The sequence below is a fragment of the Cherax quadricarinatus genome, chromosome 26, assembly GCF_038502225.1.
Source record: "Cherax quadricarinatus isolate ZL_2023a chromosome 26, ASM3850222v1, whole genome shotgun sequence".
Lineage (NCBI taxonomy): Eukaryota > Metazoa > Arthropoda > Malacostraca > Decapoda > Parastacidae > Cherax > Cherax quadricarinatus.
The window spans coordinates 33,726,913-33,741,012 of NC_091317.1; the positions used below are offsets into that span (position 1 = coordinate 33,726,913).

The 14,100-nt window shown below is 37.6% G+C and overlaps 1 protein-coding gene across 1 annotated transcript in view; it reads left to right on the top strand.

Moving 5' to 3' along the window:
- Positions 1-610: 610 nt before the first annotated feature.
- The window catches only part of Pex13 (peroxin 13), a 56,876-nt gene continuing 43,386 nt past the window's right edge, over positions 611-14,100 (top strand). The window contains exons 1-3 of the mRNA XM_053780607.2: positions 611-836; positions 9,479-9,760; positions 12,487-12,603. Coding sequence (XP_053636582.1) covers positions 754-836; positions 9,479-9,760; positions 12,487-12,603 — 482 coding nt within the window. The 5' untranslated portion in view covers positions 611-753. The remainder of the gene's footprint in view (positions 837-9,478; positions 9,761-12,486; positions 12,604-14,100) is intronic.

A 14,100-nucleotide genomic window follows, 5' to 3' on the forward strand; every position in this document is an offset into this window, starting at 1 on the left:
ATCCAACCTTTACTTTAATCCACATAATTCTTGAATTTACACATTCATATTCTCTTTTCTCCTTCCATAACTGATCATTTAACATTACTGCTATATATATATATATATATATATATATATATATATATATATATATATATATATATATATATATATATATATATATATATATATATATATATATATATATATATATATATATATATATATATATATATATATATATATCTTCTTAGAGTATATATACTATATTGTAATTAAATAAGTATTTGATACACATTATATAATTCCTTTTTTCATTGATGTTGAGAGGACTCAGATGGTCATATAAAATACACATTATGTGAATTTAAATTAGGAGAATCAGGTAAAGTAAAAAAAAGTGAGTAAATATATATATAGACCCGCGTGGTATATCACAGAAATTTAATGGACAACATATATCATTTTCTCCTGACAAACTAAAAAAAAAAACCCTGAAATTTCACAAATACACCAAATTTCGACGAATAATAACTTATATTATTATAAATGATATAAAATCCACAATAAATATCAAGTGAATTGATTATTGTGTTTCCTGCGTAATTAATGTGTAGAGGAGGAGGCAAGGTGGCGGCCCAGGAGCTAGCGCTCGCTGATAATATTAACACTGAGTGGTGTTATCTGTGAGTGGTGTGTTATCTGTGAGTGGTGTGTTATCTTGTGTGCTGATGTGAGTTTAGTGGTGGAGGAGAGACAGTGTTGACATAGATGGCAGCAGCACCAAAACCCTGGGACACACATAATGCTGTCAACCACAGACAATATAACTTTAACCCCGACAATATTAACTCGTAAGTTATTAAGTTATTGTTCTTGACAGTGTTAACTTGTAAGTTATCAGTCCAGAGTTATTGTTCTTGATAGTGTTAACATGTAAGTTATCAACCCAGAGTTATTATTATTGACAGTGTTAACTTGTAAGTTATCAGTCCAGAGTTATTGTTCTTGACAGTGTTAACTCGTAAGTTATCAGTCCAGAGTTATTATTCTTGACAGTGTTAACATGTAAGTTATCAACCCAGAGTTATTATTATTGACAGTGTTAACTTGTAAGTTATCAACCCTGAGTTATTGTTCTTGACAGTGTTAACTCGTAAGTTATCAACCCTGAGTTATTATTCTTGACAGTGTTAACATGTAAGTTATCAACCCAGAGTTATTATTATTGACAGTATTAACTTGTAAGTTATCAACCCTGAGTTATTGTTCTTGACAGTGTTAACTCGTAAGTTATCAACCCAGAGTTATTGTTCTTGACAGTGTTAACTTGTAAGTTATCAGTCCAGAGTTATTGTTCTTGACAGTGTTAACATGTAAGTTATCAACCCAGAGTTATTATTATTGACAGTGTTAACTTGTAAGTTATCAGTCCAGAGTTATTGTTCTTGACAGTGTTAACTCGTAAGTTATCAGTCCAGAGTTATTATTATTGACAGTGTTAACTTGTAAGTTATCAGTCCAGAGTTATTATTACTGACAGTGTTAACTTGTAAGTTATCAACCCAGAGTTATTATTATTGACAGTGTTAACTTGTAAGTTATCAACCCAGAGTTATTATTCTTGACAACATTAACGTAAGTTATCAGTCCAGAGTTATTATTCTTGACAGTGTTAACTTGTAAGTTATCAACCCAGAGTTATTATTATTGACAGTGATAACTTGTAAGTTATCAACCCTGAGTTATTATTCTTGACAGTGTTAACTTGTAAGTTATCAACCCAGAGTTATTATTCTTGACAGTGTTAACTTGTAAGTTATCAACCCTGAGTTATTATTCTTGACAGTGTTAACATGTAAGTTATCAACCCAGAGTTATTATTCTTGACAGTGTTAACTTGTAAATTATCAACCCAGAGTTGTTATTCTTGACAACATTAATGTAAGTTATCAGTCCAGAGTTATTATTCTTGACAGTGTTAACATGTAAGTTATCAACCCTGAGTTATTATTCTTGACAGTGTTAACTTGTAAGTTATCAACCCAGAGTTATTATTCTTGACAACATTAACGTAAGTTATCAGTCCAGAGTTATTATTCTTGACAGTGTTAACATGTAAGTTATCAACCCTGAGTTATTATTCTTGACAGTGTTAACATGTAAGTTATCAACCCTGAGTTATTATTCTTGACAGTGTTAACATGTAAGTTATCAACCCAGAGTTATTATTCTTGACAACATTAACGTAAGTTATCAGTCCAGAGTTATTATTCTTGACAGTGTTAACATGTAAGTTATCAACCCTGAGTTATTATTATTGACAGTGTTAACATGTAAGTTATCAACCCAGAGTTATTATTCTTGACAACATTAACATATAAGTTATCTTAATCAAGGACCACAATGGAAATAAGTCACTTCTTCTTCTTCTTTTTGATTTGCCGGTACTCTCCCGGCCCGGGCCTTTTCCAAGTGGTGGCCCGGCCTTGGCTCCCTCTTTAGGGAGTGTCTGAGACCTAAGTCTCCCATGGGAGGAGGCACAAGTACCTCCTCATCTTTGGGACCAACTGTCCCCAGGCCTAGCCACAAGCTAGGCCTCTCTGGTCTGCCATCCCCGCCCCAAGGGAGCAAATGGGAATGACAGTCTTATGAGCTAAAGGCTCGGGCTCAGGCACCTCCGTGTATTAATAAGTCACTGACTTTTTTCTGTTATCTTGTGGTAATCAATATGTTGCTATGTATGATAATTGATGTAACTGTATTTATGTGTACCTGAATAAACTTACACAATCCCTGACATCAACTTGTAAGTTATCAATCCTTACAACATCAACTTGTAAGTTATCAATCCTTACAACATCAACTTGTAAGTTATCAATCCTTACAACATCAACTTGTAAGTTATCAATCCTTACAACATCAACTTGTAAGTTATCAATCCTTACAACATCAACTTGTAAGTTATCAATCCTTACAACATCAACTTGTAAGTTATCAATCCTTACAACATCAACTTGTAAGTTATCAATCCTTACAACATCAACTGCTAAGTTATCAGTCCCTAAAATCATCATCTTTTAAGTTATCAAACCTTCCTGGGGGGGGGGGGGTCCCCTAGTGCTACTACAAGGCTCTTCATCCCAGGAATTAGAGCTACAGTGTCCCTTTAGCCTTATTATCTCCTTCCCAAGGGGCTGTATTACCCCTGAGTGTTTATCACTTTCCTATAAATATAAAGAATATTGTAGTAATTTGAAGAGTATATGATTAAGAAGTATTATAGTCCTACTGTTTTATTAACTAGTGTTTTATTGATTTTTGTGCTTAATTTGTTATATTAACATTGTCTTATAGGCCTAGGTCACTCCTTTTTTTACAAATTGAATAATTTACCAACAATAACTTATAGACTATATATCAGTATTTTGGAAAAATCATAACTGTACTACGTACTTCATGGCTAAACACGAAAAATGATTCCCTGAAATTATTAAATCGAATGATGATATAAGAATTAGATAAAGCAATATTTAATAAGAATAAATACCCATTTGAACTATTTATTGTCTTACAAAATATTTATTAAGCCTTGGTTAACAATCTTCATAGGCTTACAGCCTATAATAGGTGCCTCTTGTCTTAAGTGGTAGTGTTCTGTGCATGATTGAAAGTACCTGTGATGAGTTATGGACAGGTTGAGGCTGATCAGCATGTATCCTAACACCTGCTTCCCAGGGAAACTAGGAAGAAATAAATTCCTAGCAGTTAACTGACTGTTCTGGGGCACATCTTAGGGAGAACCTTTAATAAGGATCCCACTAAAAAAAAAAAATACTTCAGGGCTTTTTTTGTATTATCCTTGGTAATTAATCCTCTAGGTCTAGGGTAACTAATCTGAATAGTCACCTTCCTGACCTCACTGAATTAAATTGAGAAATATAATGATATCCTAGGTTAAGTCATCATAAACTGTGTGGATATGGTACTGCATTTTTTTTTTTTTTTTTTTGGGGGGGGGGGTTAAGCTGCAGAATTATTTATGTTTGGTAATTTTAAGCCACAACAGTCCACTAACTCTTAAATCTCTTATTAATGAGGCCATGATATATACCTGCTATTTTACTTTTTTTTCTATGATTTTCATGACTTAACCTACAATTATTTTGGATATTAGCAAGATCTAAAATTTTTATTGTTGTCATTTGTACATATTTTAGCATTATATATTTCTTGCATTCCATTGCCAGGTTTTATTAATTTTATATTTATTATTAATATATCGGCTGTCTCTCACCAAGGCTGGGTGGCCCGAAAAAGTGAAACTTCATCATTCACTTCATCACCGTTTTGCCAGAGGTGCACTTACACTAACATTATATAACTCCAGCATTAACACATCCCCCTTGAATTCCATTGTTACCCATTTCCTTTTTCTACTTGTCTCTCTATTTTTCTTTTTTCACCTTAATTCCCAATGCTTCATACCTTCCCATTCTTCCCTTCTCAAAGTCCATTATTGCATGCTCGTTTGCTTTTTTTTTTTTTTTTTTTTTTAAATTTAATTTCCCTTCAGTGATGCAGATTCTGTGTAAAGCACACTGAGGGTTTGAAGTAGTCTGGGAGGAAGGAGTGTGGGGTGCTACTGTTTGTACTTTTCAAGGGTGCTTGCTGTCTGCTAGTATTTTTAGTGATATTATCTACATTATTGCTATGTTTACCTCAGTATTTAATGTAGCTTCTAATTTTCAGTGTTTTATATTGTCCTCTTGCAGAATTATTCCCTTAGCTTTCTGCTTCACATTCAGTCTGCTCCATTGCCTCTTTAACGAACTCAAACTATTTCTTTTATTGGTTCCCTAAACATTCTGGCATATTGATCAGTGAGAGATGATTTCTGCAGGATGTTCATACTCTCAACAATCAGTTGTCTATTTCAAATTTTTAGGGAATTTTTACTTTGGTTTCACTTACTTGGTGGAGAAATCATTGTTAGTCGTCAGCAGAGACCAGTCACTTTACTACAAATGTGTGCCTAAGCTTCTGGTCAGCCTCACATTATAGGCACTTGTGTGAGCCTGTTCTCTGAAGACTATATGGCGGGTTAGGTTCCGAGCTACTGTTGTAGAGCAAAAATCACTCTAAAGTGAAACATAGCCCTTTTTTTCACTTTCAGATGATGTAAAAGCCTGATAACATGCTTACATTCTCATATAATAAGTGAGCAATATAAATAGGCCTAAAAAATGCATATGTATCAGGGTATACAACAAATTCTAACCATACAATAGAGCAAAAAAGTAATGTGAAGACCTGGGAGTGATAGTGTCAGAGGATCACACCTTCAAAGACCACAACAATGTATCGACTGCATCTGCTAGGAAGATGATAGGATAGATAATGAGAACCTTCAAAACTAGGGATGCCAGCCCATGATGATTCTCTTCAAATTGCTTGTTCTCTCTAGACTGGAATACTGCTGTATACTAACTGCCCCCTTTAAGGCAGACGAAATTGCTGACCTAGAGAGTGTACAAAGAACTTTCACGACACGCGATAAGGCACTAAATTACTGGGAACGGCTGAAGGTTCTTGATCTGTATTCCATGGAGTGTAGGTGAGAGAGATGCCTGGTAATATACACTTGGAAAATCCTAGAGGGATTAAGACTGTTCAACTGCCTCCCAGCATACATAAGGGGGATTACCAGTAGACCCCTGGCTGTCTTCAAGAAGGCACTGGACAGGCACCTAAAGTCAGAACCTGACCAACCGGGCTGTGGTTCGTACATCAGTTTGCATGTGGCCAGCAGTAACAGCCTGGTTGATCAGACCTTGATCCACCATGAAGCCTGGTCTCAGACCGAGCCGTGAGGGCGTTGTTCCCTGAAACCCTATCCAGGTAAACTCCAGGTATTACAGTACACTCGTAGTGAGCTGTGAATACATTTATTGAAGGAAGTCTGAATAAATAAAGAATGGGTATAACTAAAAAAAGGCTGTATTAGCGAGATGCCCTAAAGTGAAGTGTTGTAAAGTGGGGCCCTCCTGTACATACCTTGGAACAATCAGTGTTTGGTCATTTTTTTTTTTTTTTATCACACTGGCCGATTCCCACCAAGGCAGGGTGGCCCGAAAAAGAAAAACTTTCACCATCATTCACTCCATCACTGTCTTGCCAGAAGGGTGCTTTACACTACAGTTTTTAAACTGCAACATTAACACCCCTCCTTCAGAGTGCAGGCACTGTACTTCCCATCTCCAGGACTCAAGTCCGGCCTGCCGGTTTCCCTGAACCCCTTCATAAATGTTACTTTGCTCACACTCCAACAGCACGTCAAGTATTAAAAACCATTTGTCTCCATTCACTCCTATCAAACACGCTCACGCATGCCTGCTGGAACTCCAAGCCCCTCGCACAAAAAACCTCCTTTACCCCCTCCCTCCAACCTTTCCTAGGCCGACCCCTACCCCGCCTTCCTTCCACTACAGACTGATACACTCTTGAAGTTATTCTGTTTCGCTCCATTCTCTCCACATGTCCGAACCACCTCAACAACCCTTCCTCAGCCCTCTGGACAACAGTTTTGGTAATCCCGCACCTCCTCCTAACTTCCAAACTACGAATTCTCTGCATTATATTCACACCACACATTGCTCTCAGACATGACATCTCCACTGCCTCCAGCCTTCTCCTCGCTGCAACATTCATCACCCATGCTTCACACCCATATAAGAGCATTGGTAAAACTATACTCTCATACATTCCCCTCTTTGCCTCCAAGGACAAAGTTCTTTGTCTCCACAGACTCCTAAGTGCACCACTCACCCTTTTCCCCTCATCAATTCTATGATTCACCTCATCTTTCATAGACCCATCCGCCACATATTTGCTCTTTGCATGGTGTATTTGTTGGGCTTCCTTTTAGTTTGTTCTCTGACATGGTGTTGAATAACCCTCTCAGGTTTAGAGGTTTTCATGAATCTTTTTTTTCCTAACAGTGGTTACTAGCTATGGTGATTGTCAAGTGAATTATTAACCACTTATGTTTTAGAAATACAGTGGTCCCTCGTTTATCGTCGTTAATCCATTCCTGGAAGTGCAACGATTATCGAAATAGACGATTTTTGAATCAGTTTTCCCCATAAGAAATAATGTAAATACAATTAATCCATTCCTGACACCCGGAAGTATTAAAACAAAATTTTTTTTACATGAAATATAGATGTAGTACATAAACAATACAATGGGACATGATGAATGAAACATTAACAGTGTAACACTTACCTTTATTGGTGATTCTTCTTAGTGTATGGAAGACTGGAGGAGGAGAGAGATTAGATTAGTTACTGTTTGGAAGGGGAATCCCCTTCCATCAACACCTCAGGTACCAAGTCCTTTTCTGGGGTTACATACTTCTCTTCTCTGTTTCTTAATGCCACTAGGACCAGCTTGAGTCACTGGAGTCCTGTCTCGCAAAAAAAGTGTCCAGAGAGCTCTGTTTCTGGTGTCTCTTTAAAACTTCCCTAAAATGGGCCAAGACTGTCACTGTACAAGTTGCCGATATGGCTTGCAACATCCTTCTCAGGGTGATGTTTCTCTATAAATCTTTCCATCCTACTCCACATTTCAAAAATCTCCTTAATTTCTGAAGAAGGCACCTTCTTCCATCTCTCTTCCTCCTCCTCTGCAGCAAGATTCTGAGCTGCGATCTGTTGCTGTTCCTGCTGAAGCTCTTGCACCTCCTCAGTGGTTAGCTGTTCACTGTGGTCCTCCACCAATTCTTCCACATCCTCCAAACTCACATCCAACCCCATGGAACTCCCCAATGCCACAGTAGATTTCACAACTGACATAGGCTCATCAGGGTCAGCCACAAACCCTTCAAAATCCCTCTTGTGGACACAATCTGGCCACAATTTTCTCCAAGCAACAACAGTTTCCTTGATTTCCTTTTTCTTTGCCACGATGGAAGATATGGTTGTATGGGGTTTGTTATACATCTTGGCCAGCTCGGCCACACATATGCCACTTTCATATTGTTCAATGATGTTTTTCTTAAATTCAATCATATTTCTCACCTTCTTTACCAAAGGCTTGGCACTAGGAGCTTTCTTTGGAGCCATGGTAGCTTATTCAGCACTTGCAAGCACTAAAATGAATGGAATATTATGAAATATTTCATATGAACAAGTGAGGGGACCGTCGCTCACTGGTAAACAATGGCACACTGGCTGGGAAGGGAGGCCGAGGCGGCTCAGAGCCGTGAGTACGCGTCCAGGACGAATGACGATTAGCGAGTCGAGCCAATGTTTGGACGAAAATAACACGACGATTTCCGAAAAGGACGATTATCGAGGGACCACTGTATTAAGTTTATTTCACTTTTAGGGTAATTTCATGTCTGTTTTTTTGGTGTACTGTACTTAGTTTAGATAGTTTTATCATTAAAAAAGTAATAAAGTTAGGTAAGGTTTGTTGGGAAACAGGACAAGTGTTTTATGACGCTGGTCTTAGTCAGATGATGACCCGTCGTTGGAGCTTTTGGTCATCTAACTGAGGCCTTCTGCTGACTTACCGTCCACCCCTTTAAAAAATATGGTCAGTTATAACCAACACATTAATAATACAGGTACCATCCGACTTACGACCGAGTTCGGTTCTGAGAAACCGGTCGTAAGTCGAAATGGACGTAAGTCGAACCTTACTACTGAATATCAACATCACATTTTTGTAATGACTTTATTTTATTGTTTTATTTTGGAATTTAATTTTTTACTTTACTTTTTATGCTGTTAGTACTGTGTTTTATACTGTAAGGTTTAGGATAAACACTGCGTACAACTCAAACAGTTGTTTATTTCCCAAAAATTTGGCATAGAAAACAAGGTCGTAAGTTGAGTGGTCGTATGTTGAGCAGGTCGTAAGTTGGATGGTAGGTGTATATATTAAAAAAAGTAGTCATGCGTTTCGGAGCTAATGATTTTGACACCTCAAGGGAGGGTCCCTGATACTGAGTGCTCCTGATCCAAGAAATAGACTTGTCCTTCCCCTCCTTGGATTAAGCCCAGTTGCCTCCCATTTCCCAGGCACTGTATGACCCCTGTGGGTTTAGTACTTCCTTCTAAATATAATAAAAATCATTAGTAATAGTCAATGGATATACATGTAATACTGTATAATAATTATATATTTGTGGGTAATACTGCCTCTCGGACATGATTTTGGTAATGCTACTCCAGGGAAGGATTTGTTTTTCTTACACTATTTATGTAGTTTGAATATTGTAAGTTTATTTAGATACAAGTACACATAAGTACAATTACTATTATACATAGTAACATATAGTATATATAAATTACTTAGGATAACTCCCCCCAAAAAAAGTCAGTGACTTGTTTCCAATCTTTGTATCAGTATTTTGTCTAGAGCAGTAATACCTTTGTTAATGTGGATAATTTGCCTAAGGATCTACAGCTTTTTTTTTTTTTTTCAGATTTGTGTCAGCATCTCCACATATGGCACCTGGAGCTGGTGGTGGCGGCGGTGGTGGTGGAGGCAGTGGGCTCCCTCAGAACAACCAGCCACCTTTGCCTCCACGCCCCACCGTTACTAGACCTAGCATGTATTCTCGACCAACTTATGGAGCCTATGGGTCCTATGGGCCGTATGGTAACTTAGGAGGGTCTTATTATGGTGGTGGATATAATGCCTTTGGATCTTCATATGGGAACTATGGCCGGCTTGGTGCGATGGGGGGACCTTTGGTTGAAAATGGGTAAGATATCGTGTGTTTAAGTACACCTACCATCCGACTTACGACCTGCTCGACATACGACGACTCGACTTAGGACCGTGTTTTTTATGCCAAATTTCTGGGAAATAAACAAGTGTTTGTGTTGTACACAGTGTTTATCCTAAACCTTACAGTATAAAATACAGTACTAACAGCATAAAAAGTAAAGTAAAACATGAAATACCAAAATAAAACAATAAAATAGTCATTACAAAAATGTTATGTTGATATTCAGTAGTAAAGTTCAACTACGTCCATTTCAATTTACGACTGGTTTTTGGAACCGAACTCAGTTGTAAGTCGGATGGTAGGTGTATGGTATATTCTCTTATAAAGCAAAATCTCACAGTTCAGTTTCATGTAAACATGATTGAAAACTTGTATCCCAAATTTTATAGTACAATATACTGTAAATCTTTAATATGCTTTGTAAATCTAAATAGATAGTAAATATATTTGGTCACTGGGTGCTCTGCTAAGAGCATCTCCCATAGCCCCAGGCCCCTAGTCTCTGCAGAAAGTTATGATGCATGTTGCATGACAAACTTTTGATCATATCAACATGAATCAACAGATAGTTAAGTCTAGACCTTCTAGAAATCTTTGGCTCATTTGCCTTTGCATCAATCTCTGCACTATGTTTAGTGAAGCTCAGATGATAGCATATTAGATGGAAAATGTTAAAAGAGGATAGTGTTTTGTTCTCCACTTTATGGCTGTTTGAGAAGTGAAGCAGCCATGAAGCAGAGAACTAAACTCCTATTCTAACATTATTATTCATCACATACACCATTATAAGCTTGCTGAACATGGTGCAGAGTTCAACCCAAAGGTGGATGAGCCCACTTTTGAACCTGCAGGGTCCCACTTACAATTAGTGTATGAAAGGCTAGACTTCAACTATCTGCTGCTATGAAAGCCTAGACTTCAACTATCTGCTGCCATGAAATTGATCAAAAATTTGTCCTGCAGGCAGTATCATAACTTTCTGCACAGAGTAATAATTGAACCTCCAAACCTCTTCAGTGGTTAGCTCTTCCTTGTGGTCCTCCACCAACTGTTCCACATCCTGGCCACTCGCATCCAACCCCATGGACTTCCCCAAAGACACAATACATTCCACAACAGGCATAGGGTTGACTGGGTCAGCCACAAACCCTTCAAAATCTTTGACCTACCATACATCCTGACAAGCTCGGCTAAATGTACGCCACTTTCGTATTTTTCTACAATCTCTTTCTTGAATTCTATCGCGTTTCTCGCTTTCTTTACCAAAGGGTTGGCACTAGGAACTTTCTTTGGGCCCATGGTGGCTTATTTCACAATCACAGTCAATAAACAAGCACAAAAATTGCGAAATGTTTTGGATGAATGCTCACTCAATCAGTGGTAGAGCCAGACTGAGGCTGTGTCCCAGCAGGCAGATATGTCTGATACATGCAATTCCTGGGACAAGGTACGAAATCCAGAGCAAAATTTCTCCCAAAAAAGTGTTCTAAATCTGAAACATCTGATATCCGGTGCGTGCAAAATCCGGAGTTCCACTGTATATATGTATGTGAAGCGTGACCTAAGTGTAAGTAGAAATAGCAAGACATACATACCTGAAATCTTGCATGTTTGTGAGACAGAAAAACAACACCAGCAATCCTACCATGTAAAACAGTTAAAGGTTTCTGTTTTACACTCCTTTGGCAGGACTGTAGTACCTCCCTGGGTGGTTGCTGTCTACCAACCCACTACCTAGGAGTTTACATGTAATATAATACAGTGGACCTTCGAGTTTCGTAAGCCTCGTGCTTCATAAATTTTGCCTTTCGTAACACTTTCGTCAAAATATGACCTTGCGATTCATAATTTTGCTTGCCATTCGTCGCTTGTCTGGAATGCGTGCGAGTGGCCTCCCAGCATCCACTCCACACAAAGGCACCACACACACCACTACCAGTCAGTGTGGCATTGTTTATTGGCGAGTGAACATCACTGCACGCGTCCATACAATACATTTCGTAATATTCCATTCTTTTTTGTGCTTGCAACTTCTAGATAAGGCACCATGGGCCCAAAGAAAGCTTGTAGTGCCAGCCCTTTGATAAAGAATGTGAGAAACACATGATAGAATTCAAGAAAGTAATAATTGCAAAATGTGAAAGTTGAGTGCATGTGGCCCATCTTGCCAGGATGTATGGGAAGCCCTATACAACCATCACTTCCATTGTAGCGGAGAAAAAGGAAATCAAGGAAGGTGTTGTTGCGAAAGGGGTAGATATGCTCACAAAAAAGATTGTGAATACTCGAAGATCTTGAGAATTTGTTGTTGGTGTGGATAAGCCAGAAACAGATAGGAGATAGTATTTTGTTTCTCGAGTCCAACCCTAGAAAACAAATTTTGCTGATTTCTTGTTCATCTGTAAATGCAGAGCTGAAGGTCGGTTTGGTATTGCAGTTATATCTGCTACTCTTTCACTATTGCTACTTCAGAGACCTATCTTTGCTTTTATAGTACCTCTTGGTTTCCCATAAAGTATGTATATGAAGCATTCCTTTGGGTTTCCTTTGATGTTTCCGGTTAGTTGTCTTTGATGTTCCTTTTACCATTTCTTAATTTCTCATTCTGTTTCCTATGTGTGATATTGATAATGGAAGAGTTTATTCTTAATTCAAGAATGTTACTGTGATGGATTGATATGATTATTATGATCTTGCAGATTTCTGCAAGTGGCCGAGGATAGTTCCCGTCAAGCCTTCCAGAGCATAGAGAGTATTGTCCATGCATTTGGCTCTGTCAGTATGATGCTAGAATCAACATATCATGCTGTTTACAGGTACAGTATATTCGATTTCTTTGAAGGTTTTTAAGTCTAGCTAAGTGATTATATTGCCCAGTATTGATGCATTTCCAAAGTTTTTGCTGTAATTGTGGAGGCCACCTTAAAGATGGGGAGGGGGGGGTGACAGTTTTTATTACAAATTGTATCAGAACTTTTCTGGAAAAAAATTTGAATGCAATTTGTGTAAACATTAAGTTTTCAGCTTGGTAAATAATGAAGTGGCAGATGCTAAATTTGTTATTGTACACTGCTTTGTGTGCAGTCTGATTTTATATCCTAATTTGCATATTGTATTAGCTATGGCCACTGTTGTATACTAAGCACAAATTTAAATATACTGATATCATTTTGTGGTTGTGTTATAGTAGTGGTGGAGACACTGAGGTTTGGTTTCTGAAATTAAAAAAAAAGTAGAAATTTGTGTCATATAGATAGCATCAGATATAAAGCAGGCTTGTCAAAAGTATTGACTTTATGCTCAGGCATTGATAGAGGGGGGTTGGGTTAGTCAAGACAGCTGGTTGTAACTGTTTGTGAACACAGCCTTCGAGAGGGCTCTGTAATGTCACCACCTTCAGCTGCAGACTTGGTACACAAGTTGGCTGAAGAAAACTAAGTGCACAACATTTGAATGCATTGTGAATAAAACTTGTATTTTTTTTTTTTTTAACTTTTTTTTTTTTTTTTTAAACACTTTCACCATCATTCAACACTTTTGCCATCATTAACCCTTTGACTGTCGCAACCCCCAATCCTGAGGTGTCTCCTGGTGTCGCAAAATTTAAAAAAAAAAAAAATTATTTTTTCTTATGAAATGATAGAGAATCTTTTCCCAATTGTAATGACACCAAAAAAACGAAATTTGATGGAAAACTGACGGAATTATGCTCTCGCGAAGTTAGCGACCTCGGCGCTGTTTACAAATCGGCGATTTCGCCCACTTTGAGCCCTATTTTCGGCTAATTCCATTGTTTCAGTCACCCAAACTCATAGCTATTTCTTTAGAACTCCATTTTTTCTATCGATTGAGTACAAGAAACTACCCATTTACCGATTTCAACTCCCTAATAATGTGGTCAGAAATTTGCAATTTGGCCAATTTCACGAAAACTAAAAAATATGGCAATTTCAAAATAAGGTCCAGAATGAACAATGCAGACATTCCTGGCTCTAAAATAACATTTTCTTTTCTCATCAGTCATGTCTCCAGGCCCCTCTGATATTACTCTTGCTTTCTATTTTGAATTTTTATTCAAAAAAAAAATAGAAGACTTACTATTATGCAGACTACTGCAATACTGTAATAATTGTATAAATAACATCAACCCATTCATGACTGCATATTAGAATGGCTACTTGGACATTTATTGGACAATGGCATCATTTGTTTACTTTTGAACATCGGCAAAAATCAAACATTTCCCCTACTTTGAGCTCCATTTCTAGGTTCTTTTTATAGTAAAATCAATCAAAATCACCTCTATTTCTATA